Consider the following 25,949-nt stretch of genomic DNA (forward strand, 5'->3'; position numbering starts at 1 on the left):
AACGCAGCCGCTAAAGCCAGACTGATTTTATTCAGATTGCGAATGTAAAACAGAATAACAATAAAAAAAAAACTAATGCAACCCTCACTGGCTACAGAGCCAAAAGCCACAGGTAAACCGTGCCCAGGCTTTCCTCCTTCACCCTCCAGTGTTAAGGCTGAGCTCATCGCTGGCTACAAGAGGGAGGAGGGATGGGTTGAGCCCTGGCTCTTGCACCCCCAGCTCCCTCAGGGAGAAATTTGGCACAAATATAGTGGGGCCAGCCTGGCACGGGCAGGGCAGGGCTCCAGCCCCACGGCCATGGGTGTTAGTGAGTCAGCATGAAGCTCTAAAGCTCCAAAAGCTACGGGATCACCTACGGCACCACAGGAACGCGGCGGGAGGGCAGATGCGGGGAATGTGGCAGAAGAAAGGGGTTTGCACCCCTGGCCGAGGGGCCAAGCCTGCAGCCTGGGGCTGCACCTCCTCGGCCTGGCTCGCACGCACGACTCGGCTGTAAACGGCAGGTGAGGGGCACCCGGCTCACCCCAACCCCAGCCCACAGTGAGCAGAACTAAAGGCCTGGCTGTATGTGCAATTTTGGGCAACTGCTGCTCAGCAGCCCGGGGCTGAGCAGGATCCCCGGGATGGGATGGGATGGGATGTTGCACGCCGGTGGTCTTGGAGCTGCCAGGGAGGGAGGAGGGAGCTTGGGGTCACACCAGGGGGTCACTGCTCTCCCATCCCAGGGGGTGCAGGGCTGCTGGGCCCCCTCCAAGAGCTGCTGTGACCCTGCCGTGGTATCAGCCCCACTGTCAGCTTGTGATGCACAGTTTGGCATTGCACCCACATGGCTCGAGGGGGCTTTCAGCACCCCCAAAAGAGCTGCTCCTGAGGCAGTCAGGAGCTCCTGGCTGCTGGGAGCCCCAAGGCCACCGTCCAAGGGACATCTCAGCCTGGTTAACCAGTACACATAGCTGATGTGGGGCTGGGGGAAAGTGTCACCAGGAGACTGGGGTGGGCATGACCGGGATGCTGGGGGTAGGGATGGTGGGATGCAGCTCCCTCCCTGCTCCTTTCAGCACACAACTAGTAATTTAACCTGCTCCAGAGCCTGCTCCTAAAGATAAAGGTGGCCAGGTTTGGGGTGTGCAGGGCAGACCTGGCCCCAGCAGTGCCGCAGGTGGGTGTGGGTTTGGTCTCTGTTCTCCAGCTGAAGCCCTGTGGGGCACAGGAGGCGGGGGCTGCCTGGCCCGGCCCCTCAGTCCGTTTTCCACACCTTGTTGAGGAATTTGACCACCTCATCGTAGATGATGAAGACGATGGCCACGTCAAGACACACACGGCCCAAGCGAGGCACTGTACCCTTGTAAAACCTGCCAGGAATAGAGAGGGGGACCGTGGGGCTGGGTCCCCTCACAGCCCCTTCCCTGCCCATCTCCCCACCAGCCACCCCCACTGCAGAGCTTACGCCAGGGGCCCTTCGTGTTTCATGATCTGGTAGGCACAGTCCCAGGTGTTCTTGTACTTGTGCGCTTCCAGCCCCTGTGGGAAGGGAGAGCCAGGATCAGAGGCCAGAGACATCTGCATCTGGGGGATTTCGGGGGCAAAGCAGAGAGCCCAGGGTGTGCCATGAGGAACTGATCTCTCTCCACTGCTGCAGGACATCACACCCCACAGGGATGTCCCCACCTCCATGCAAACACTCCCCATGGCTCAGGAGCAATCCCAGACATCTCCCAAACCAAACCTTGCCGGCATTGTGTGCCTGCCCCAGGGACTGCAGCAAACAGCTCCCAGGCAGTGGGTGCCCCCGGCCTGCTGCAGGCAGAGCAGTCCCACACCAGGCCCTGGCACTGTACCTGCATCCTCGTCTTCACCACATCCAAGGGGGTGTTGCCGAAGACACTCGCAGCTCCAGCAAGGGCTCCAAACACCCCTGTTACGAAGGGGTTCATGACCTTGTTGGGATTGTCCCCTGGGAAGGAAGAGAGGGTCAGGGCGGAGTGGTGGTGGGATTCCCACATACATTCCTGAAGGAGCCTGCAAGGAAGGCCCCAGGTCTGGCTGCTTGTAGTCAGGAGGCAGTGCTGAGCTGGGCACTGTTCAGGAGCACCTTCCCCACAGAGCCCACACCACACTGTGGGGTTCAGGGTGGGTGTGAAAGTGATACTCCAGCACTAGGACCCATCAGCCCCACAAGCTGGTGCCACCCCATCCCAGTATTTATTTTCCTGCATTCCAAGTGACTGAACCATGAGAAACAGGGGGTGTGTGGAAGGAAAAACCATCCCAGCTCCCAAGGGTGGCCAGGGAGCCAGAGGAACAGCCAGGGTAGCCTGGGGGCCAAGGGCACCATACCTTTGTACCAGTTCCTGAGGGAGGTCATGACGAAGAAGCGGATGGCCTGGTTTGATCCTTGCTTCAGGACGGTTGCAGTTAAGCCCTGGTAGGTCCCCTTCAGTCCTGCAAGAAGAGGGTGTTGGAGGGGAGACCAGCCTCAAGTGGCAGAGAAAAATCTCCCCAGGCCACCTGTTCCAGCCTGTGCCCATCCACCACCTCCCACCCTGTCCCCATAGCATGGCAGTACTCAGGGAGTCAGGGTGCCACTTTCCTGGGACTCACCCTGTTCCCGAACGATCTCCCGGACGCCATGGAAGAAACCACGGTATTTGGGGTTGGGAGAGGTCTGGTCATGGATAAACTTCACCTACAAGGAGATGATGTGCTTGTCCTGGCTGAGGTAATGCAGATGTGATGGCCCCAAGGACTGGCGGCCACCTCCTGCCTTGTTCCAGGTACAGTCCCAAGACCAGAGCCAACCCACGCAGCCAGGCAGCTCTGGGAGAGATCACGGGGGAAGCCTGTGCCCATGGCCAGCAGTGCATTTTGCAGAGGCAAACGTGGGAAACTGCTGCTGCAAGCAGCCATGTGGGCCTTACACTCATAAAATGGGTGGGTGACAAGATGGCTCCTGGGTGTGGGGCTCCTCCCTGGAGTGGGGAAGGGGCCAGGGCCACCTGACTTTACCTCCACAGGGCTTTCCAGCATCAGATCCACCCCTACAAAACTCTCTTGGGCAAATGCATGCAGCCCTCAGGTTCCCAAAAGTTGGGCATCCCTGGGTTTTTCCCCCTCCCAGCCCAGCAAGGGGTGCCAAGGCAGGGGACAGTGGCAGCCACACCCACCCACCTTCACAGTCTCCATGGGGCAGACCACGGCCACAGCCTCAGCCACGCCAGCCCCCAGCCCGCAGATGAGGCCCCGCGTGCTGTCCAGCCGCCCCTGCTCGTCTCTCATCTGGTTGCTGAGGAACTCAAACATCCCAAACCTGCAAAGGAGCCACCGTGCCAATCCCCAGGCACCCGGACAGGGGTCTGCATCCCCCTGCTCTGGGTCCAGGAGCAGCTGCACACCCTGTGAGAGGACCCTCCGTGCCTGGGAGACCACATGGCTTTGGTAAAACACCAACAGAGACACCAAGGGCAAAGCCACCCCCTTGTTTGCTGCTGTTGGGGGTCCTCCCCACTCACCCCTTGCCACGGGGGCACATACCTGACAGCAGCCTTGGGGATGGAGCCATACAACAGCGAGCTGAGCCCCCGGTACAGCCCCCGGATGCCATGGTCACGGACAGTCTGCTTCACACAGTCCCCTGCGGCAGAGCACAGCGGGGCCGCTGTCACCACCCACCACCGCCCTGCCAAACCCCCCCAGCACCAGCCAGGCTCCCCAGCAGCCCCAAACCCAGAGAGGGGCTGCTCACCAATGCCCTTGTAGCGGGGAGGGTTTGCCTTCTCGTCCAGCTGCAGCTGCGTCTTCACATACTCGGTGGGGAATGTGATGCAGATCTCGATCCCTCCAGCCAGGCCACCTGCACGGGAGAGGAAGGGACACTGTAGCAGGAGCAGCATTGTGCCCGTTCACTGCCACATGGCTGGTCCCAGGTCCATGATGGCTGAGCCTGGGACCTCTGGCAGCCAGGTCTGGGCTGGGACATGATATCCCTGTCCTCACCAAAACCCTGAGGACTCCGTGCCAGGGCCCGGCCCTGTGCCAACCTGGTTCTTTGAATGGGCATCACTGCCCTGCCATGGCAAGAGCTGTTGAGGAGACTGGGCAAAGGGGTGGGAAAACAGGGCAAAACACTGCACCCATGGCTGCCTATTTGGTGTGTTACCCCTCAAAGACACCTCTCCCTCTCCAGAGCCTCGCACCTCCAGGTGAGCTGCCAGCACTGGGATGTACAAACACTGTGGTGCTGCCCACACCACTCCCCACACCAGCAGGAGCCCATCTGCAGACCTGGCTGTGCTGGCAGGAAGCACAATTATCATCAAGCCTGTCTGGCTGCCCTGGGCTCCTGCAGAGGCGGCTGCTGGGCACTGATTACACTGGCTGCAGCCTTTCCTGATGGCCTGGGCAGCAAGGGATGCTGGCTCTCAGCTCTGGGGCTCCCCTCAAAAGGGATGGAGCCTTTGCAGCTGGACCTAGCTGTGCTGGGGGAGCTGGGCTCAGCCCATCCAGCCACGATGGATCACACAGCATCAAAGTGTGGCCAGGTCCCGCCGAGCAGCAGGAGCCCTGGGTGCCGGCGGCACTGGGAAGAGGCACAGGGCTGAGCTCCCTCAGGTCTCACAGGGCCAACCCTGAGCTCTCTCAGGTCTCACAGGACACCGGGAGGAAGCACAGGGCTGAGCTCCCTCAGGTCTCACAGGGCCAACCCTGCTCTACCCAGGACAGGGCACAGGGTGCTGCCACTGGGGTCAACACCACCCTGAGCAGCCTGAGGATCTCCCTGCTCTTTGCCCAGGGAAGGTGAATCATGCTCCAGCCCACAGGCTGGGGCACAGCGTGTGGTCAGAGGGGCTGCCAGCTCCCTGTCTCCTATACAGCCTCCAGTGGTTCCTCCAGTCTGGCCATGGCCTTGGTGTGACTCAGCAGGGCTGTGGCCCCCACTGCCAGGCTTGAGCCCCACAGCCCAGGGGACACCCCAGCAGGGAACACATTGCCTCTGTAGGAGAGGCTGGGACTGGGTGCAGTGGTTGTTATCCTGCTCTGCAGTGAAGCAAAGGCTGGTGCCACGTGGCACAGTTCTGCTTATCAGCACCCCCAAAGTACCCCCATGAAGGGATGCTGATAGGGGCCACCACAGCCCATGGCTGCTCCCTGTGACAACAGCAGGCAGCACCTGCTCCTTGGACCAGCAGACTTTCTCACAAAGTCGTATTTCTTCTGCATGGCCCCCACATATGCAAGAGATCTCTCTGGTGTTGCCAGCTTCCCCCTGTCAGTGCCACTGGCAACTGGCATCCCCAGGAGCACTGCTGCCTCCTCTCAGCCCAGTCCTTCTAGAGGGAAGGGAAAAGCAGCCTCCCCACATTCCTTCCAGCAGCGGAGCAGAACCCATCTTAAAACAGCCTTATGCTTGTTTTTCCTCCCAGGCACAAAAAGCACCAGGCTGCACCTCTTACCCAGGGAGCCAAGAAGCCAGGCCAGCCTCAAAACAGCTGGGGCAATGCAAAGCTCAGCTTCGTGCTCACAGAGCATCCCACTCCTCCCACAGGCACGGCAGAGACGGGGACACCGTGGCAATGAGTACCCAAGGCAGGACACGCCAGCCCAGCTGGGCAGCATCCCGGCCCCGTGGGGACAAGGGCATGAGGCCAGCCCAGCTCTGCCACAGCAAACAAAGGCTCCTTGTTTCCCACTGTGTTCCCAGGGGGGCTGGAGCTGCCCAGCCCAGCCCAGCCCAGGCAGGCGCTTCTCAGGAGGCGGTGCTGGGTGACCACTGCCAGCCCTGACGCCTCCGCGGCTCCCGCTGCTCTGGGGGCATGGCAGGAAACACAGGGCCAGCTCACGGCACTGCAGCCAGCCAGCAGCTCCCCTGGGGCATCACAGGAGGACAGCCACCATCCCCAGGGTCCCCAGCACACCCCTGCTGCCCCCTCAACCCTCTCCTGCCCTTGGCGTGTCCGTCAGAGTGGCAGACACTGCTGGTCCCGTGGCAGGGGGGTGGCCGAACGCTCATTTCTCCTGCAAAGACAAACAGCTCCTGCAGGAGCAGCTGGCAGGCCCCAGAGAGCAGCTCGATGAGGAGCAATGTTCTCCAGTCGGGTGCAACAGTCCCCAAAAAGCTGAGCACCAGCTGGCACCGCTCCGCACTGCCACACACCACCGTGCCACCAGCCTTGTGCCACCACAGCCACACGCACACCCCGAGTGCTGCCAAGGCCACTTTCCTCCCTCCCACACTGCAGAATTGAAGTGCTGGATGTTTTAAGCACCATAAATATTTGTTCTCTCTCAGTCCCCCAGCACCAGCTCCTCCCCCAGCACACCCAGAAGCCAGACAGGAGGGGAGCACCCAGGACAAGCAGCAGTCCAGGGGCAACCAGCACCTCAGCTCATGGCAGCCACACCAAATGCTACAGGGAGAGGTGCTGCACCTCCTGCAACCTGCTCACAGCCTCAGTGGTCACACTTGCGTGCAGGGGAGGCAGAGGCTCTGCTCAGCATCCCAAGGGCAAAGCCATCCACCAGAGCCCAGCAAAGGAACAGCATGTTGTTCCTGGGAACTGGCAGTCTCTGGGGCAATGAGGGTGCCCTAGCCAAGGATGAAGGAACAGGGCACCCATGCTGCCAGGTCCCCTCCCTGTTCCCCAGTGTTGTTCTGACCTAAAATCCCATGGGAAGGTGCACAGAGAGCAGGCACTCTGGACACACTCCATGCCTTGTGGCAATTTTAATCCATTTTCTTTTGCCCACAGAGAGACAGGGTGGCACAGGCCACCTGCCCTGCAGCCCCCTGGAAGCAAGACCAGAGGTCCTGCTCTGCTGTCATCTCCTCTCCCCACACAGTTTTACCCCAGCAGAAGCCTCATTCTATGCAAATAAATCACCCCACTGCTCAAGAGCAGCAGCTTTGTCCAATCCCCTTCCTCTCCAGGGCTGCAGGGAATTTGCAACCTGTTTACCCGGACTTTACACAGCAGCTCCAGCTCTTGCAACACAGCGTAGTCAGCAGGAACAGCAGCACTCAGGAGGTGAAAGAGCAGCGGGGCAGCTGGGATGCCGGGCCAAGGCTCTGGCTGCTCGCTGGATGCAGCGGAGCCAGAGGACAGGGAATGTCCTTCAGGGAAGGTCGCTCTGCCCGGCCCCAGGGAAGGTGCCCCCGGCAGGGGGATCCCACTCCCAGCACCAGGAATGGCTCCCTGCCTGCAGCAAGCCTGCAAGTGCTTCAGCTGCCAGCTATCCTGACATTGCAGGCTCAGTGGGAAGGGAGAGAAGGGAAAAATACCCTGGCATAGTTTTCCTAGAAAAAGTTTAGTTTTCCCCAGCAGAGAGGCCCAAAGAGGCCGTCCTTTGAGGACACGCCTGCAGCCCTTGGGCATGGCTGGGGAGAGCCGGCAGAAGGGAAAAGAGGGTTTTTTGGGGACAGTGGGAGGGTGCTGCCCCTGCAATGCTCACACAACACGTGATGGCATCAGCACACGCAGGTTCAGCTCCACATACTGTCCATGAGCAGCTTCTGGAACACCACTGGCCACCCCGACCCAGGGACCCCAGCTCCAGACCCAGGGCAGCACGGAAGGTGGGAGGATGCAGCTGCGATGGGGAAGACAAGCAGAGCCCCAGGACTGACACAAACCAAGGCTGCACAGCCAGGACTGGCAGTGTCACCCTCTGCAAACTCCTACCCAGAGGCAAGTGCCCCAGTGAACACCCACTGCCCTGTCTGGGAGACACAGAGGGGCAGGGGTGGCACTGGCCCCTCTGCCACTCCTGCAAGTGGCTCTGCCTGCAAAAGCATCCTGCTCCTGCAGAGTGATGGAGCAGCAGGTGTCTGTGCAGCTCTGATGAGAAGTGAGCACCTAGGGAGCAATTTCACTCTCTCCATTTTAAGAATAATTTCGCATGCTGACATACCAGCAACTGATTTCCATATAAAAAGCACCTTTTAACTTCAGATTCGTTAGGATCCTTTCAGGCCAGAGGAAACTATTCCTAAGGGTCTGGAAGCAAAGCAGCAGAGCTCTCGCAGGGCCCATGCCTGGAGCTTCTCCATTCTGTCAGCCAGGTGGCTGAGGATGGTGGGAAGGCACAAACAGGCTCTCAGTGCAGGCTGAGCTCCAGGTTCCCCATTTTGGGTGCTCCCAGCCCACGTGCAGAAGGTGCAGCTGGATAGGGTCAGCTGAGTGGGTGACATGGGTGACACGGACTGCACACTACGGGCACAGGGTGCAATCCAGCCCAGCTCCTGGATGCTGTGCTTACAGTATGCAGCACTCTCACAAGGGGACTTGGTGTCCTTTTAATTAGCCAACACCGCTTTTGGAGCTGGGGAAACAAGGAAGAAAAAAACCCAAGAACCAAAGACCATCAGGCTGCTACGAACCAGCCAGACTGCCGCCTGCTCCCCTCACCGAGGGGCCAACCCCCCCGGAAGCCATCCAGGCTGCTCTTCACCCATCCACTGCCATGGAGCAATCCTGCCCTGCCTGCCTGCAGCGGTGAAACGGGTTTAACAGCTCCACCCTCCCGGCACTTCCCAGCTCGGGCCATCTTGTGAAACTGGGGGCTCAGGAGCAGGCAGGAGCCTGGCTGGGGTTGCAGCTCTCCAGGACAGCTGTCTCTTGGCAGAGCTCCAGCACTGCTGTCCTCACCCGGGCACCTCCTCCAGCCACGGACAGTCCTTCACCACCCATCCACAGCCACATCCTTGTGGAAAACCACCACGGGGGCAGCTCCGCCACCAAAAGTCTGACTCAGTGCTGAGATGGAAAAGGCTGCTTCCCCAAACCAGACTGCCAGAAGTTTACAAGTGCTTTGGTTAAAAGAGAAAAAACATGTCCTGCAACAGGTCAGCAGCCTCAGAGAGTGTCTGTCCCCATGCTGAGGCTCAGGTCTCCCTCCCATCTGACAGGGGCAAGACCAGTGGGGAGCACAGGGGTTCAGCATGCCCAGCAGTAAGCAGACATTCACAGCTGTTTTGGTCATGGGAGCGTGCTACAGGCAGGCTGGTGACAGTCTGAACCCCCAATGAAACAGGATGGCAAACATGAGAGGTGCCCCTCTGTACCCTGTGCCACTGTGGGTAAACAGCCCCGTGCAAACAGTGCTGCAGATAACGCTACGGATGGGATGAAACCATTTGCCCTGAATCTTACTGGAACTGTTCTGTTTGAACAGGCTGTCCTTTCACAACTCGCTCATTCATCACCTCTTTGCATTTACTTCTCAATATGACCATTAATCATTATAACAATTTAAACTTCTCAGCTGCGAGTATGATGGCAGAAGCCATTTCCCCACGCTCGCAGTCACAGCAGCCTCTGCCTTTGATGCTGATTCCACCTTCGGGGACTGCCAGGTTCTTTGTCCTGCTCAAGTCACCTTTTCCTCATTGCCCTGCACACCTCAAGGCCCCAGTTTTGTCACCATGAGCTGCCTCCTGGCCATCCCACCACTCAACTTCAGACACCAACCTTCAAAGTGTCAAAAACTCTCTTATGACATGCAACAGGGAGCTGATGTTGGAGCTCAGGTCTGTTGGATGACTCCCACAGCACAGCTGGATGAAGGAGCCACTGCCAGGACCGAGACTTCCCTGGGGACAGGCTCTGATCTCCTAGCCCCCAACACAGGGGAGTGACTGCTGTACAAAGCAATGGAGCACAGAGGGAGAAGAGGTGGCCAAAAAAACCAATCCCTGCTGTCAAGAGATGACCTGAGACCTCAGGGCACAAGCAGGAGCAGGGAGGCTGCATTGACATGCACCACACAGCACCATCAGAGCTGAGAGACGCTGCAACATCCCCAAGCTGTCAGCTCATGGTGCTCATCGTCTCGGGAAGACGGACGACTCCTTCCGATCATTTACATCAACCCAGAAAAAATGGTTGCCTGCAGAATGTCAAGCAGAACATCAGGCATGTGAAAATCTTAGAAACTCACACTTCAGAGCCCAGGGTTAACCCCAGCTCATACAGAATCCATTCAGACCGAAGGGACACCCCAATACGTTTTCCCAGCCCTGGGGCTGACATCCTTGTCCCACCAGGAGCCTTGGGGCTCTTATAGGTTTCCACTGCAGCCCATGAGGGTTCCCAGGCAGCCAGGGACTCACTCAAGACCCTAGGGACTCACAAGCATGGTCCTTGTGCCCACTCCCCAAAGAGATGATAGCCACAGGAGGCACCTGCAGGGAGAAGACACAGGCAGGAGTGATGTACTGAGGGCCAGCAGACCTGGCAGGACTGGCTTCCTCCACACTCTCCAATCTTTCCCCCTGGTTGCACTTGGCCTCCACTCGGCTCAGCATGAAGGGAGAAACATCCCCTACTCTGCTGTGAGCACCAGGCAATTATCTCAAAACCAGGGAGTGTGCTGGACCACAGCCATTCACAGCAGCACAACCTCCCTCACTCACACCCTCTCCGGAGAGCAACGGCCCTGGAAATCCAGATGGACTTGGGACTTTTGGGAAAGGAGACCTGCTCTGCAAAAGGCAAGTCTCAGCTTTCACACCCAGTCCCTGACGCGTTTCCTCTGCAGGTACAGCATTCCCTAAGAAAGATAATATCAAGGATTAACAAAGAAGAGGAAAGTGAAGCTCCAATTACTGCTTTGTTCAGGAGCCTGGGCTCCCTAGCTGAACCCTGCTTCATGCCCTACCCTCTCCCTGCAGTCCCCCTCCCCAGCCCATGCTCCCCCTAGGACCCTGGTGCACATCACTGTTATTTGCCAGTGGTACTCAACACCAGGGTAGCAGCCACAACCCCCGTGAGCTCTTTCCAAATCCAGCACTGTGTAGGATAACATCCAGGCATCCTGCCCCCTGGCCAGGCAGGATTAGGTGTAGGTAGAAACAGCAACTGTGCAACGGCCCCCGGGTGAGCAGAGATACCATGCAGAGAGCAAGGCAGCTTGGAGCTTCTCCGTGGGAGGGAGCAGACCCCAGGCTTCAAAGCTGGCTAGAAACAGAGTAAGGCTGTACTTAACTCTGGCGAGGGCAGGCAGGGCCTTTCATCAAATGAGCACTGATAATCACGAGCAAAGTTCTCAAGAGGAGGGCAAGGGTGGGAGGCTTTGCCTGCAAATGGCAAAGACCATTTGTGCTGGGCTGGAAATAGCCCACACTGCAGGCTGACTTGAGCTGACCCAACAGCACCAAAACGAGCTGCCAACGTGGCATCCAAAAACCCAGTGAAGGAGCACTCTCAGGATTCTCAGAGGTGACTGATGACTGCCACCAGCATGCCTGTCTCACCACTTAACTGCCTTTATTTCAAGTATGGCCCTGCATTGGGAGCACAGTAGACCAGCAGCACCCAGCCCTTCAGGATGCTGGAGGGAGGGACAGGAGTCTGGTGGGCTGTTTGGAAACCACAGCACAAAACAGGAAGGCTGGCTGTGGGAGGCCAGAGACAGGGCTGGGCTCCTGGCCCACCTGCTAACAGGTTGTTATCCAGCAGAAGAGGCCGAGCTGCCTTCATGTGCTCAGGCCACACGTGGCCACAGCAGCACCAGCAGCATTGTCACTGCAAGGTGAAGTGCTGCCTTGGCACACAGCAGCTGCTTGGACAAAGGAGGGCCCATTAGCAAATTAATTTTTAACCTTGCGTTTTGTCTGTTGCGAAAATTGAAGAAGAGCTCTTGGCAGACAGAGCTTTACTTGCATCTCTTCAGAAAAGAGCCAACCCCAGCCTGTTGAGGTCTGGACAGCCGAGGGAGCTGTGCCTCCCTGGCAGAGGATCCCAATTACACAAAGGGTCTGGGAGCAGATATGCACCCAGGGAGGGATGATGGCTTATTTAACTCCACCAGCACAGGCTGATGAAGCACAGCAGGAATGTTCCATCTTAACACCTCCAGCTCACCAGAACATGGAGCACACATCCCTGTTGTGCAGACAGATGTCAGATGAGAAACTCTTGAGAGCATCAGCAAATCCCTTAAAGTCAGCAGAGACAGCCACAAACAGCACTGCATCCCCCGGCAAGGGGCTGGAGGGCTGAGCAGACCAGAGCACAGGGAGTTAACAGCAGCTTTCTCCCATTTCTGTGGTTCTTTAATACAATTAGATGCCACAGAGGCTCGGCTGGACTTCTGCCCATTAACCAATTACTCTGATTACAGCCTGTGAGGAGAAGACCAGCATCTCAATTGGGTTCTTCTTCTACCTCTGCAAGTCTGCTGCAACCTCTCTTGCAGGAGGCTGATTCTGGTAAGCTGATGACCCTGATCACAGATCTACACAAGATCTATGAAAGTATCCTGGTACGCTGGTCCAGGCAGTGACAACCTGAGGCTTTCATTGCACATGGACAGCAAGTTGGGAAAGACTGGAAAGGGTGGACAAGAAGGAAACATCCTGTCCTTTCCATCCTAAAATTGGACTAAATCCTATTTAAAACACCTTAAGTCAAGCGGCATGAAAAAACCAACCCATTTTGATATGGGGCAGCAGAGAGGGGCACAGAGCTCTGGAGGAACCCGGTCTCACCGAAGGGCTCACTTGAGTGAAAAGTCACCCTCTCGTTGGAGGCTGCCTCCTCCTTGTGCCCCAGCCCTTTGGCCAGGCAGCCGAGTGATGGCAAAGTCCCTTCCCGGAGACGTGACACTGGGAGGCTTCGGCACCCTCTGCACGCTCCAGCGGTCGCATCCACTTCCGACAGTTCTCCCGGCGCTGCGAGGGAGGCCGGGGCGGGGGCAGGGCCGGTGGGCAGAGCTCCCCGTGCGGGCACAGCCCCGCTGCTCCCCGGTCCCGCTACTGGAGGCTGGAGCTCTGCCCTTGGAGGGGAGCAGGGAGTTGGACAGACAAACAAAGGCACAATCGTAGGAGGGGGAATTGGCTGGAAAACACAAAAGCTCTAAACATGCCAATCATGTCGAGGCTGCGATGGCTCATTTCAAAACAAAGACGCTAATCTCCACTCTGGGAATTGTCCTGCGACTGGCAGGAGAAACCAGGGAGCTAATGAACAGCTACAAAGGAGTCTAACAAGCCTGCGACTGTCTTGGACTCCATTCAGCTCAGAGCTCGAAACAGCCACAAGCAGGAGGCAGAGCGTTAACTCTGCAGCTACTGCTGCACTCGGTGCAGTTACTCTTTTGATCCCATGGAAGTGGTCAGAACTGGACGGGAAAACACGCCCTGATCCAAGACACTGATGCTCAGGCACAAAGGAGGGACCAAGCAGCCTTTGGAGGAGCTGTATCAGCGCAGCCTGTGGGACACAGCTAGGGTAGGGACAACCGACTGCTGCTGCTTCTTCCCTCAACACCCTCGGGGGAGCATGTGGGGCCCTTGCTGCCACCAGCCTCTCCCATCAGTTCCGCTCCCTCCTGCTGAACACCGCTGGACCCCCGAGTGCCGCTCGCCGCGCGTCATGTCCGAGCCCACCAGCACCTTCCCGGCTGGACCACCGGTGCAGAAACAGCCTGGCAAGACGCTGCCAGGGGTCTCCGCGGATAGCAGGAGCTCGCAGCCAGCGTCCAGGCTCGGGATGCAGCTGCGGGAGCTCTTTGGCTGTGGCTGAAGGGAAACCCCGGTGCAGCGAGGTCGCCTTCCGCGGGCAGCGGGAGAGGCGGCAGTCCCGGGATGGAGCAGCACCTGCGGGAGCGCCACCGCCCCGGGGCGGGCCCGGCAGCCTCCGCCCAGCCAGATGCCCACGCTGGCAGCGGCGGGGCGAGCCCCGTCCCCAGGAGAGCCCCGGGAGCCCCTTACCTGCGAGGATGGCCTTGCCGGGATGCGTGAGCTTGGCCTTGCCGGCGGGGGCGGCGGCGGCCAGGCTGCGGGGCGCGGCGGGGGCGGGCATGGCCGCGCTGCTCCGCGGCTCCGGCTGCCCGGCGGCGGCGGCCGAGCCCTATTTCAGAGCCGCGCCCGCGAGGGGCGGCCCCGGCGGCGTCACATCCTCGTGGGGCGGGGCGGGGGCGGCCCGTGGGGACGTGGGGAGCGGCTCTGGGGGGAGCGGGGCAGGGGCTGAACGGCAGCAGAGCAGCGGCGTGACCCCGCCCGGCCTTCGGTGCTCCGGGAATGGGGGCTGCTCAGCCCGCTCTCAGGAATCCACGGGAAAAGCCTCCGCGTGGGTACGGAGAGATGCCGGCCCGGCAGGAGGGTCGTGGGCAGCAGTGCCCCCTCTCCTGAGCAGCATCCGCACCTCCGGGCACGCTTAGGCCAGGACTAGCTCTGAACCACCCCAAAGCCCTCGGTCAGCGAGGATTCACAAGAGTGCGCTCCTGCGCGGAGACGACCGTCCGAGGGGAGGGAAGGGGGAGGGTTTGCTCATCTCGGGCCCTTGGCTTGAATCCTTTCTGACCAGGAACTCCCGGGGTAGGAAGCGCATGTGAACGCCCAGCGCAGGCGGAAGAGAAACAAAAACATTCTCAAATTAAAAGGCTGCTGTGAGTGCATGACACTCCGGGCTGAGCCGAGGTGGGTTGGTGCTTTGGGGTATTTTTTTTTTTTTGGGGGTTTTTTTTTTGTTGTTGTTGTTTTTTGGGGTTTTTTTTGTTTGTTTTGGTTTTTTTTTTTTTGGGGGGGGGGCGAGATGGGTGTATTATCTATTGCTCCTCAATGACTGGGCTGTACAGATTGCACTAGAATTTTTTTTTTTTTTTGCTCTATCTACAGACAGAGGAAGATGCACTCCTTTAGTTTATGTCCAAAAGCTGTATTTACAGGATGCAGGGAAAGAAACCAACACTGTTTTCATTTCCATCCAGGATTTCGCAGAAACCAGGGACCACTGGAGCTGTACTCCAGAACTGTGCTCCCTCTTACATCTGGAGCAGCCACATTACTCAAAAGAACGAATATTTTGTGCAAGGAGTCACCTCCAGCTATGCATAAAACATGCTCCTGTCCAGACTTGCTCTCTGTGTGCTTTGTGACATGGTTTTTGCTTAACGAGACTCAGCAATCTGGCAGCTGCCAGCCCCATCCAAGAGCTCACTCTGCAGCTACACAGCCCTGGCCTCGTGGCTGAACCACCAGCAGAACTCTTTGGGAAACTGAAGCATCTTTATTCTGACAGGGTTAAAAGCAAACATACTTGCATTGCAAAACTCACCCCCAGGTGAGATCAGAACTGTATGTGGTTTCACAACAGAGTTAAAATAGGCATAGAGTGGTCTCATGCCAAGTCTAAGGCCCCCCTCCTTTAAGACAGGGCAGTAAAGGAGGGAGAGGAATTAACATGTGAAGGGAAGGAAGAAACAGTCATAGTCCTGGTCACAAATGCTGCTCATGTCCAGATTAGCATTATTAGAATGGTAAAGATAAGATAAATTCTTTCAAACACAGCAAACAAACAAATGCATTTGGATTTCTGATTAACCTCTGTAACTCCTCATACCTTTTCATCAAATCATCGTGGCTTTCACATCTGCCTGCAGACACGTACACCCTGTGCTGTGAGGCCATGATTACCTTCACAACAAACACTGGCTCTTACAGATTCCCCAATCACCAAGGCCTGTGCACAACCTCATCCTGTCCAAGAAAATACCACACCACATGCTTAATTCAAATCAGACTCAATGGGATTCTCAGCAGTGCTTACCTTGCTGAACAGGGAAAGGATTATTCATATTTAATCACATGCAGATTGCAAGCCATCTCCTGCAAGGACCTGACCTCCAAGAAGCTGCTAACACCACTTGTCAGCAGAAAGCCTGAAGGAGAAACAGTGAAACAAGATAAACAATCCCTGAAATACCAGGGGCTGCAAGAGGATGTTTTAAATCCCATTAGTTATGTGAAAATAAATACTTGACCAGGCTCACATAGTCAAGAGCATCTCCAAAGAAATGCATGGTCAAAGCATAGAAGAGCAATATCAAACCCACCATGTTACTGCTCTTGCTTCAGGAATTTTCATGGAAACAACCCTGTGACAATCTGAACTCATTTCCCTTGCTGGTGGCTGGTGCTTGTTTCTGCTGGCATACAAAGACACAAGAATTGTGAAATACGTAGTCAGGTGCTACTGCAGCCTGTGTGTCTCATGGCACCTCTCCAGGCCCTAACAATGAGAATTGAAAAGAGCTACTGAAAATGAATGCAACTTTCACAATTTATTTTTTCAAACACAAGCAGCAATTGCAGACAGAGTTTTCTGGATCCTCAGAAGCACATGCTTACAGGACAACTCTTAGTTCCAACTTATTCCTCCCTTGCCCCTCCCTAAAATTATTTATTATTACTTTTATTTAATTGGCATTAGATAGCACACCATGGTTTCAGAGACCATGAGTGGTCAGTATGGGGCACATAATTTCCTATTATATATTCTGGGATCAAAGAACCTCTTCATTTCACTGAATTAACAGATGTATTATCACAATTGTTACAACTCATCAACTACTACAAACCTTTCCATGCATTATTAATCCCTATCACTTGTGGTCTTATGATAAAATAAAAAAACTCATTTTCTCTCAGGTTCCCTATCGAGACAAAACAATTCCTTTATGCAAAACAGATCCTGCATATAACTGGCTTCAAGAAATGAAAATACTGCAGATTTGAGTCAACATTTCCCCAGCTTTGAAGTGTGTGCTGCAGGAGCTACTGTGATTATAAGCAAGATGATGCTATTCCAAACAAGGAACACGATTCCCACTTGAGCACACATGCAGAAAGAGCTCCTGTTGCTACACAAGATTATTCACTGAGATTACCAGGACTGAGCCTCTCATAAGCACCACAGAAGTCCCTGTTATGTTCACATCTGCGTGGGCCTGACTCATCTCAGAAGAGAGTAAAGCCATGTACAGCATGTACTGATTATCATTCTGCTGCCCTGCCACGGTCGTGAATCCCTCACAGCAGGATGTATTACTCAACAAAGCAACTCCAGTCGACAAACTCTATTAGCAGTTGATGAGGCCATTTCCCCACCCCCTAAGTGGAAAAAAAAAAAAGTACCTTACAAAAGGAGAGCAATTCAAAGATTTATTAAGCACCGTTTCCCACCCAAACTCACTCCTAGCTCCCCATCTGGGTAACCAGTGCTTGGGGAATTTGTGCTCTGCATAATATTGGAGAACTTACTACTGTGGAAAACAACATACCAGAAGACTTTGTAATTCCTTCCTTTCATAACCACTGGGGGGAAAGGAAAAATGGAGATTTTTAGGCAAACAAATTTTACAATCTTGATTAAAAACAACAGACAAAAAAAAAATCTTGAGTCATTGAACCACGCAGGAAATGCATAACTGAGTAAGCTCAGAACCTGACTCAGGACTTTTAAATTCTGACACATAAAAGACAGGACTTCACTGATTGTATTTCAAATTCATCTTAAGCTTAAAACCTGTCAATTTTATATTAGCTTGGAAGAAAACAGATGCATGCTGTTGCCTTTTTGAAGGATTGCAAAGGCTCCAGACAAACTGAACCACACACCTACGCTAAGAATTTTGCAGTGTTGTATTGGTAAAACATGAGTCAGGATCTGTCTGTACCTTTGGAAAGGTGCCCACAGAAAATGCACAGTATTGAAAAATGAGAAAGCTAGACTAGTGACAAACTCTCTGGAGGTTGGACACCTGCTGAAGTAGATGGTGCACAATAATGGCTCCAGATCCATTAAACTGGACTGGTGCACCTGCAGGTTGCTATAGCAAGGCTCATTCACTTGGCAAACCACAACCTAAGTACACACCACCGTCACAGAGCACTCTGGTATTGTCAAGCATTTTCCAGCTGTATGTCCTTATGTGGAAACAAATGAGATTGAAGCAGCCTTGGGGTACTCTGTAAAGCAAAAAAGGAAATACCGTCAGCTTAGAACCAAGTGCAAAGCCAAACCGTTTACAGCAGAACAGAAGGGACCCAGAAAGACTGCAAGAAGCTTTACAGATGAGAAATAACACTGTCGTAAGGTAATGCATACACTTGATAAACTGCTTGTTATGAGAACCTGGAACATACAGTGGGTACCTGTCCCAAGATTTGCAAGAGTTCTGGCCTCATTTTTTTTCAGCAGATTGAAAAGCTGTCATGCTGATTCAGTCACACTAAGAATTTCTCAGAGGCCAAGTCCTAGCCTGCCAATTAGGATATCACACATCCAAGCATAAGCATTAATTACAAGCAGTTGACAGTTAGCTTTGCCAAAGTACTAAAGTTACTCACACTCATTTGAGTAGGCATCTGAGGTTTGTTTATCAGTTTTAGAGTTCAATAAATCAAGGAAATTTCTTGGATTTTGAGTAACTGCTGCTAGATTTGCTAAAGGGGAAAAAAAAAAAAGTTGTTCCTTGTTTCCCACAGCCCAATTAAGGATCTTGTTGTGCTGGAAGTGCCAGCTCTCAGCACTGCATCTGCTAAAAGACTATTAAATCAGAATTAGGTTTTTGACCCTGCAGTTACTACTGTCTTTACTGTATCATGCCTATTATTTGCACAAACTTCAACAGACTTCATCTGCCTAGAATTTTTATTTTTTAAGGAGCTAAGTTACTCCAGATAATTTCCTTCTGCTATCCTACCATTTAAGTATAGAGTCCTAAAAAGGGGGGAAGGGAAATAAGTCTTGTAAAATACCACACCATTACATGAAATAAGAAACAGGACTTACCCCAGCAACGCATTCCTCCTGAACTCCTCTTGTGAATTGCTTGTCTCTTCTGATGCCAGATCTGTATATGCCCAAAGTCTGACAGACCAGGGAAGATTCCCCTAAGGTCTGACAAATACCACGAGCCATTACACAGAAGGAGATCCATACTCTGTTTCTCACAGTGAAAGCACGAGGCAGCAAAAGCCTGTATGTGGTCTCAAGCAAGTTACCCTCTGACGTAAGCCTGGAAGTTGGTCTCCAGATGCTGCAGGCTGCAGCAAGTTCTGCATGAGCAGATCATTCTACAGGACAGCACCAGCCCTCTGTCACTGGGGTGGGAATTAGCAAGAAGCTTAGCTTTAAAGCAGATTCTCAGCAAAACAAGCTTATCCAAGTTTTCAAAAACTTGGACATCACAAATTCATGAAATGAAGTAAATCCTTCACCTAACCCCTAAAAGAGGAGTTATTTCCTGCTGTGAATGACTTCACTTTCAGAGAAGCAGTGAAGTACCTTGGTATACAAGGCTTTGTTCCACATTTTAGATACAGCTGCACTGTATTGGCAGGGAGTCTGTTTTGAATGCAAGATCACAAAATTTATAAAAGCCATTTTACTTAGCAAGAGCTTAAATACCAAGAGAGTAACTAAAGCAAGACTGTTGATCAGAGCTGGCAGCTTTGCTTTCCTTGAGAGCTCAGTCACTCCTGTAATTAGATTTCTAGACTGAGGCTATTAAGGATCCCCAGGCTACCTCAATTCTCTTAGTCAGGAGCTGTTCCAGTATTTGATCTAGCACTTCACTGTGTTCCACCATTGGCTTGCACTTGCTGCTATAAAGTAAGAACCCATTTTTAAGTTGACAGGTTGGAAAGTCATATTAATCCTAGAGCTGGTCTTCAGTTCCAGCTGACTTACCCCAATTTATTTCAACTGAAAAGGAACTGGTTACAAAATACAAGTACTATTTTCCTGGAAAATGGCAAGCTACCTGGCTAATTCCTGCAATGAGTAAGTCTGGACAGAGCGGAGATTTGCCTGAACTCATTAGCTGCTCAGCATTTCAAGCTGAGCTGTGAGTGCTGATCAGTACAAAGTTGAGGTTAGCACATTACAGCAACACTTGGGGTATTCTGGCATCTATCAGGAAGGAGGGCTGCATCCCTTGCCAGTGCTGTCATGGTGTGGTGACCAAGGAGACAATACACTCAATTAAAATTAAACACACACAATTAAAATTGTGCCAAAGCAGTCTGCTGTTACTGATTCCACAACCCTGACAATCTCCACTGGTTTGCATTAAAAGGTGTTTTGCCCTGTTCAAAGTGGGACTGTATGAAAGGGTACAGCTTACAAAAACCACTGCTATGCAGATGAATCTCAGCAGAGAAGACTCACTCTCTCATTGCAGCACCTCACTCCACAGAGGACTGAAACTTTCCCAGCCCCATGAATGAAAGCATGAGAACATGTGACTGCCTCCTGCAGCACGCTGTCCCCATGTGACAGCGTCTGCTGATGTGTCTGGTGAAGAGACCACAACTCCCTTTAAGTTACTTACTAGGCCTTCCCTGGTACGTGCCTTGGCACAAGTCTCCCTTTTCCTGCCTGGCATGCTCAGTTGTCAGATTAAGAAACCTGATGCTATGAGTGGCAGTGTGTTACTACCAGCCAGTCCCCACACCCAAGACAGTAAGACTAGAACCACACGGTGGATACTGCAGTTTTACATTTATAATTGAACTTTTATAATATTCAAGATTAGCACAAGATTCATAACCATAAATTATACATTGTTATCTAAGTACATAAAACGTTAATGATACATGTATTTGAAGTGGCACAAAATAATAATATATCCCTGTTGGCATTCTCAAAGGAAGAGGTGGGTGATGGACACGCTGTTGATCCTACTGCAGCATAGCAGAACTGAGTCAGTGCACCCTGGTCACTCAGGTGGTGCTGACTCTGCCCACCAGACAGGGTCAGAACATGGTGTGGCAGGAAGCCAATGCCAGAATCAGTTAAAGGTGCAAATAAAAAGTCAGGATTATGGCCCTCCCAACTGCCTCAATATGGTAGCAGTACGTCCCCGTCCCCAACCCTGACGCTGTGCTCTTGCATCTCCAGTGCTTTGGCAGCCCATGCACACTCCCATGTTCTCTTGCCACACACAGCTGAGGTTTGTTTTAGTACCATTTAACGTCAATAAGTAACATGCTCTCTTCTTGTTAAACAAAAAGGATCTGGGAAGTATTTGCTCTCTAGCATGAGAAGATTTATTTTCTTCAAGTCTCAGATCTACTCCAGAAAATAGAGAACAGACTCCAACAGTATTGAACCCCAACAGCATTCAACTCCAACAGCATTATTGTCCAGAAAAGGAAACTTTCCCAATATTCCTCTAAACATTCAGAGCACAAATATTAGAAAAGCCCATTTTCTTTTGCACATAAGAATGCAAATAAAATGGGGTGGTCAGATGTACACAAGCTTTCAACAATTCATTATTAAAGAGATGTTTCACTGAATTGTTAACAACCCTGCTACCTCAGTAGCTTCAGCTAAAGCTTTAACAACTTGGTGCCAGGCAATTTCCCAGCTGCCTTCAATGGGCTTTTCAAAAGAAAGAAAATTATGCTCTCTTCCCCTGGCCTCAAGTAGTTATTGCTATATGAGTAAGTGAAATAGTGCCTTAACTTCAGACAAGAGTCTCACAATGTCATTAACAAAAGCTGCCTTTCAGAGGTTGAAATGTAACCGGACAATAATCAATAAATAACAGTAACAGGCATCCTGCTGAAGTCTCCTCACTGAGCTGGGCAGCAAGTGTGTTCAGCCAACAGAAGGTCATCTGTGCCTTGTACACTTCTTGGAGAAGTTAAAAAGGGACGGGAAGAAAGAGAACAGAGACAGTGAAGGTCTGTCAGAGAGCTAGTTACATATTGAAACCATAAACAGGTGGCTGGGTGAATCCTGGTGCTGTGTATCCATATGGGAAGTTTGCCTGGGGAGGTACTGCACTGGGGCCTGCTGTTAACATCAACTGCTGGCCTAGGAAAGTATGAGACAAAAAGAAAGTTAGTTTAAGATCCCAACTTTCCCTAATGCTAGCTGTACAGTGTGATAAGACTATTAAGCTTTAGCTAAAAATCAGCCCCTGTGCAAGCACACACCAGCAAGTCACACTATTCCCCAGCATGTGCCATGGAGAAGGCACCCATGCCATCTGCTCTTGCTGCTAGGAAGCTACAAACAGCAAGGCAGGATGCAGGGGGAAGATTAATATCTACTGATCTTGAGGTCATAATAAACACATCTTGTTTTGAAGAGACCATACTGAAAGCCAAACTGGTACTATTTAACCCATGCATGGTCAAATCTAGAGAATAAAGCAAGTCAAGCAAATAGTAAGGTCTGTTAGGTCTCACAGTCTGGAGGGTGCTGCAAAAGGTCTGAATACACCTTGACATATTTGTTTTCATCACTAGGCCCACACATGCCTCATGCATCTGTTAAATTCAGGTTAACATTTATATCAGACAGTGAACCAGTCACATCCTTCCCTTACCAGCCACTTCTAGGTGCTTGTTAGCAGAATGCCTCTTCAGAAGGGCTTCTAAAATAGCATCACACTTGAAGACAGCCATGGTGGCTGTACATGTCTTAAAATGCGTGAGCTAAAAAGACAGTCTGCCTTTCTACTTGGAAGAGCAGAAAGCAGACACATTCCTCAGACAGGAATCAGAAGAGGAATTTTCATGCTCTATAAGTTATTCCTGGGATTGGCAACACTCTGGTATCCCCTGTCCTATTACCATACTGAAACATGATTCCTAAAGTAGAGATCTGAGCCAAGTAAGAGGAGCAACACTTTAATGTGAAGAGTAGAAGTACTGTAAGAGTGAGATGTCACTTCAACAACTTACACAGTTCATTGAGCAGAGACAACCATTTCAATTACTATCTAGTTGAAACCAGTTTTCTTGGATACAACGTAATCATGTAAGCTGCCTCCACAGAGACAGACCAGAGTGACAACAGGTAATCAATTAAAACCTACCAAATACTATTGGAGTGGGTTCAGCTACTTGTTCCTCTTCTTTTCTTAGGCTTTCAGAAGCATCAAGTTTATCCACCTACATTGAAGTGAACAGGAGATTTATGAAGGCCTTGTCTAGGAATTGCACCATTGTGTGAAGCTTTACATGCCTGGCACTTCAGCTATCAAGTGCTCCTTTTTAGTCCAAGTTGGAGACTACTGAAGTCTGCCTATTCCCAGCAAGCTCTGTTGTAAAACTGACTTCCCAAATCTTTTAGGTGTATTGCAGTAAGCAGCAGCTCTCAAATGCAGATGAGGTACTCATTACCTTCAAAGGAAGCATTTTTTTGGGGCCTTATTCTAGTCACTGCTAACTATGACCCAGAACTCAAACCCAACAGAGCATCCATCATCTCAAATAGGCCTAATCTACATTTACCTATTAAACTGCAATTCCTCTCCCCTTCAGTGACACTTCACAGATATTTGCAAATATTCCAGGCCCGTGAAGTTTGATCTCATCTAAGACTACAGTCTAACCTGGCTGCAAGATACTGGTTTAACTGTAGTGGTATTCACAGAGACTTCTAGCGGAAACTCTAGAACCATCATGGAAAGTGGCCTAGTAGTATCAGCTTTATACAGATCTCAGTGCTGTGCCACATAAAGCTCTGTTCATGCTAAACAAATTTGTGGAAGCACCACAGTAATGCAGGAGCCCCAAGCACAACTTCAGATTGTGGGTATGGAGGGCAATCTGACAAGCAACAGTACTTTCCTTCTCAGGTTTAACAAGTTGTATCTTCCAGAAGAGAACCACTGAGACTGAAGACTACAAGGCATAAAGGTCACACAACTTCACGTGCTGGTACAGGCAGTACTAACATTCTGGGCAAATCTACATTTAGCCCAATGCTGTATTTCAGCTGTTCCTCATCCTCCTTTCCCACTGCAAGAATCACATCGTGTCTGAGAACTGCTTCAACAGGGATCTCTGTTAAACTTTAGAGATGTTATCCAGATATGGTGTTTAACAGTTTCCTCAACATTGTGAAGTTTGCAACTCAAATTGAAAACGTGAGTGGCAAGCAGGTCTTTTACTGGTTCATTTACAGCTGTCAGCCTAAGAGCTCTCCAGCATAACACTAAATATTGGTGTTAAAAATGCTATCCAAATTACTATGGATCAAAGCAACTGACAGCTACCCATTTCCAACTATCTGTCCTGCTCTATTTATCCCCAGCCTCGGCTCCCTTGGGTTTGCCTTGCCCTGGGGCTGTCCTACAGTGACTCTGGCCAGCAGCACAGTCCTGCCCTCAGCTGGGCAAACAGCGGGAATGCCTAAGGCAGCCATCCCCAACAAGGGAAAGCCAGATCACATTGGCTCTGCTGCCTAGAATTGGTTCAAAAGGTTTCCAGGTGAGTGTCATTATACTCTGTGTGCCTGACTCCTTCTGGGACAGAGGCTGTTCTGTGCTTTAACATTTTTTTTATGCAGAAAAGACAGATAAGCTCTGGAAGATGTACACACCCCACCAAAACTAGTCTATTCTTTTGTGCTTTTGAAGTTAGTTACATGACAATTTTAGACATACCACATTTATAAAGCCCATTCTCCAATTTCATGTTTTGCAGTTAATTCAACAGACTAAATTAGTTTCACTGTAAACCACTTTCACCATGCAGATTTTCCTTCTGGCAAGTTATCCCATATTTAGTACACATGATTACTTGTAAATCCAACCAGCAGTTTAAGATAAATGATTTAAGACCTAAACCTCACATGGAAGAGTTCAGGTAAACTTGTGTGGCAAGTTTCTCCTGAGTGAAATATGAGCTGGAGATGTTTAAGATCTGTGCAAGTACTTTCATCATACCAACAGGCAAGAAGTTTACAGAAGCTTCATGGCACTATACAAACTCACCATCATGCCTGAATTACTGCACACTTTAGTAATTTACAGTGTAAAAAGCAATCTGCCCTTGGAACACATCCTGTTACATGGCAACTGCTTGTCTTTGTTCATGAACAGCATCCTCCCTGCCACAAAATATCTAATACAGTGAAAAGGAGCCCAAAGTAAAGCCTCCTCAAGCACTTGTTTTTGTGTCCCATGAAGAGGAGAAGAGTCTGGTTGGATTTTCAAGTCGCTTGTGAATAGTTATCCTTTTAGCATTAGAAAGTGAACAGGAAATGAGTTAGAGCTAAATTACACTGCTCTTCTGGCAGAAGCTACAGCTAGATTCCTGTAAAAGAAACCTAGGATATTGAGGGACACAAATAAACACAGAGAGTTTGAAATCAGAGTGTCACCTTATAGAACAGTCCATCAACCTGCAAGAAAATTCAGAGGGGAATACTTAACATGACTTATTAGAAGCAACCTGAAGCAGTCACTTTTACATTCCTCATTTTAATGAAGTTCTTTACTATGATGTCCTATGCAATCCTACAGCCTTCCAAGGCAGAACCTTAGCTTAGTATCTTTGAGCTATTTGAGACAAGCATTTCAGGACCACACATGATCAGAATCTCTTCTCCCTCACTTGAGGACCAGCTCTTAGTATCACTATTCTGCAAACAGACTTATGAATCTAAAGTTCCGTTTTCCATTTAAAAAAACCAAACACCTTCAGCAGTCTACTCCTATGGCTGATATAGGAAAAATGTGCACTATTAGTTACTCAAAAGCCCTATGCTCTTTTTAATCTAGGAAATAAGGGGACTTTACTTTCATAGTCACACAAAGATAAAAGTGATATATGTGCTGTCCTCACCAAGTTTTCAGTTTATCAGCTATGGAGCTGTTGTGAGAAGCACAGTTGCTCATGTCTACTGTTAAAAGCAGAAGTTTAACTAGACCTCTTCAAGTGCCAAAGCATCTATTCATTAACTTTGCTAGCTAGCCTGGAGTGATGGAACCTACAGAACTTAAACACGACTTCCTCTATAAGGAATGGTAATCCAAATATATGCAAAGAGCTCTGGTTTACATAATGCTAATCATACAGCAGACTGAAGTCTTAGCTTTTTAGACTATGCAATACTCACTTTGGTAAGGTACTCTCTCATCACTTGGATGAAATAAGGCATTGCAAAGTCCATGATATTATGTCTCCATGCCAACTCAAGGACTACATCTGGGTGCAGCAAGTCATAGCATGTGAAAAGGCAGGCTGCAAAGCACTCCTGCTTGCCTTCTTCCAAGAACCACTGGAGCAGTTTCTCAGCCAGCTCTGCATCTTTGGACTCTGCAGCATACTGCATAGCATCCTACAGAAAAGAACAGTTAAGCTTGACCTTTGCCTGTCAACATCTTGCCCTACATCTTACATCCATGCATGTTAC

At 51.4% G+C, this 25,949-nt stretch overlaps 2 protein-coding genes across 9 annotated transcripts in view; both read right to left on the reverse strand.

The window, feature by feature from the left end:
• Positions 1-17: 17 nt before the first annotated feature.
• Positions 18-19,415, reverse strand: SLC25A1 (solute carrier family 25 member 1). 4 transcript variants are annotated; one of them, XM_041489159.1, is made up of 10 exons: positions 15,835-19,415; positions 15,549-15,660; positions 3,746-3,853; positions 3,535-3,634; positions 3,172-3,310; positions 2,605-2,689; positions 2,341-2,445; positions 1,842-1,957; positions 1,451-1,524; positions 18-1,355 (listed from the first exon to the last, which is right to left on the reverse strand). In XM_041489159.1, the coding sequence occupies exons 2-10, from the start codon at positions 15,574-15,576 to the stop codon at positions 1,241-1,243; spliced, it is 870 nt and encodes a 289-aa protein (XP_041345093.1). In that variant the 5' UTR covers positions 15,577-15,660; positions 15,835-19,415; the 3' UTR covers positions 18-1,240. The 4 variants fall into 4 exon arrangements, with proteins under 4 accessions (XP_041345093.1, XP_041345092.1, XP_041345091.1 ...); XM_041489158.1 differs by having other exon boundaries at positions 15,549-19,415; XM_041489157.1 differs by lacking the exons at positions 15,549-15,660; positions 15,835-19,415 and adding an exon at positions 13,712-13,875 and having other exon boundaries at positions 19-1,355.
• Positions 19,416-20,273: 858 nt separating this feature from the next.
• CLTCL1 (clathrin heavy chain like 1) overlaps positions 20,274-25,949 on the reverse strand; it is a 34,991-nt gene continuing 29,315 nt past the window's right edge. The window contains exons 30-34 of one of the 5 annotated variants that reach the window (XM_041489155.1): positions 25,653-25,874; positions 24,915-24,935; positions 22,621-22,696; positions 22,129-22,212; positions 20,274-21,611 (exon numbers count right to left, since the gene is read on the reverse strand). In XM_041489155.1, the coding sequence (XP_041345089.1) occupies positions 21,496-21,611; positions 22,129-22,212; positions 22,621-22,696; positions 24,915-24,935; positions 25,653-25,874 (519 nt within the window). In that variant the 3' untranslated portion in view covers positions 20,274-21,495. Of the gene's footprint in view, positions 21,612-22,128; positions 22,259-22,620; positions 22,697-24,914; positions 24,936-25,652; positions 25,875-25,949 lie in introns of all 5 variants that reach the window. The other 4 variants (XR_005956962.1, XM_041489152.1, XM_041489153.1 and 1 more) reach the window with 4 other exon arrangements.

This window comes from Pyrgilauda ruficollis, unplaced genomic scaffold (genome assembly GCF_017590135.1).
Source record: "Pyrgilauda ruficollis isolate IOZ18807 unplaced genomic scaffold, ASM1759013v1 scaffold9, whole genome shotgun sequence".
Taxonomy (NCBI): domain Eukaryota; kingdom Metazoa; phylum Chordata; class Aves; order Passeriformes; family Passeridae; genus Pyrgilauda; species Pyrgilauda ruficollis.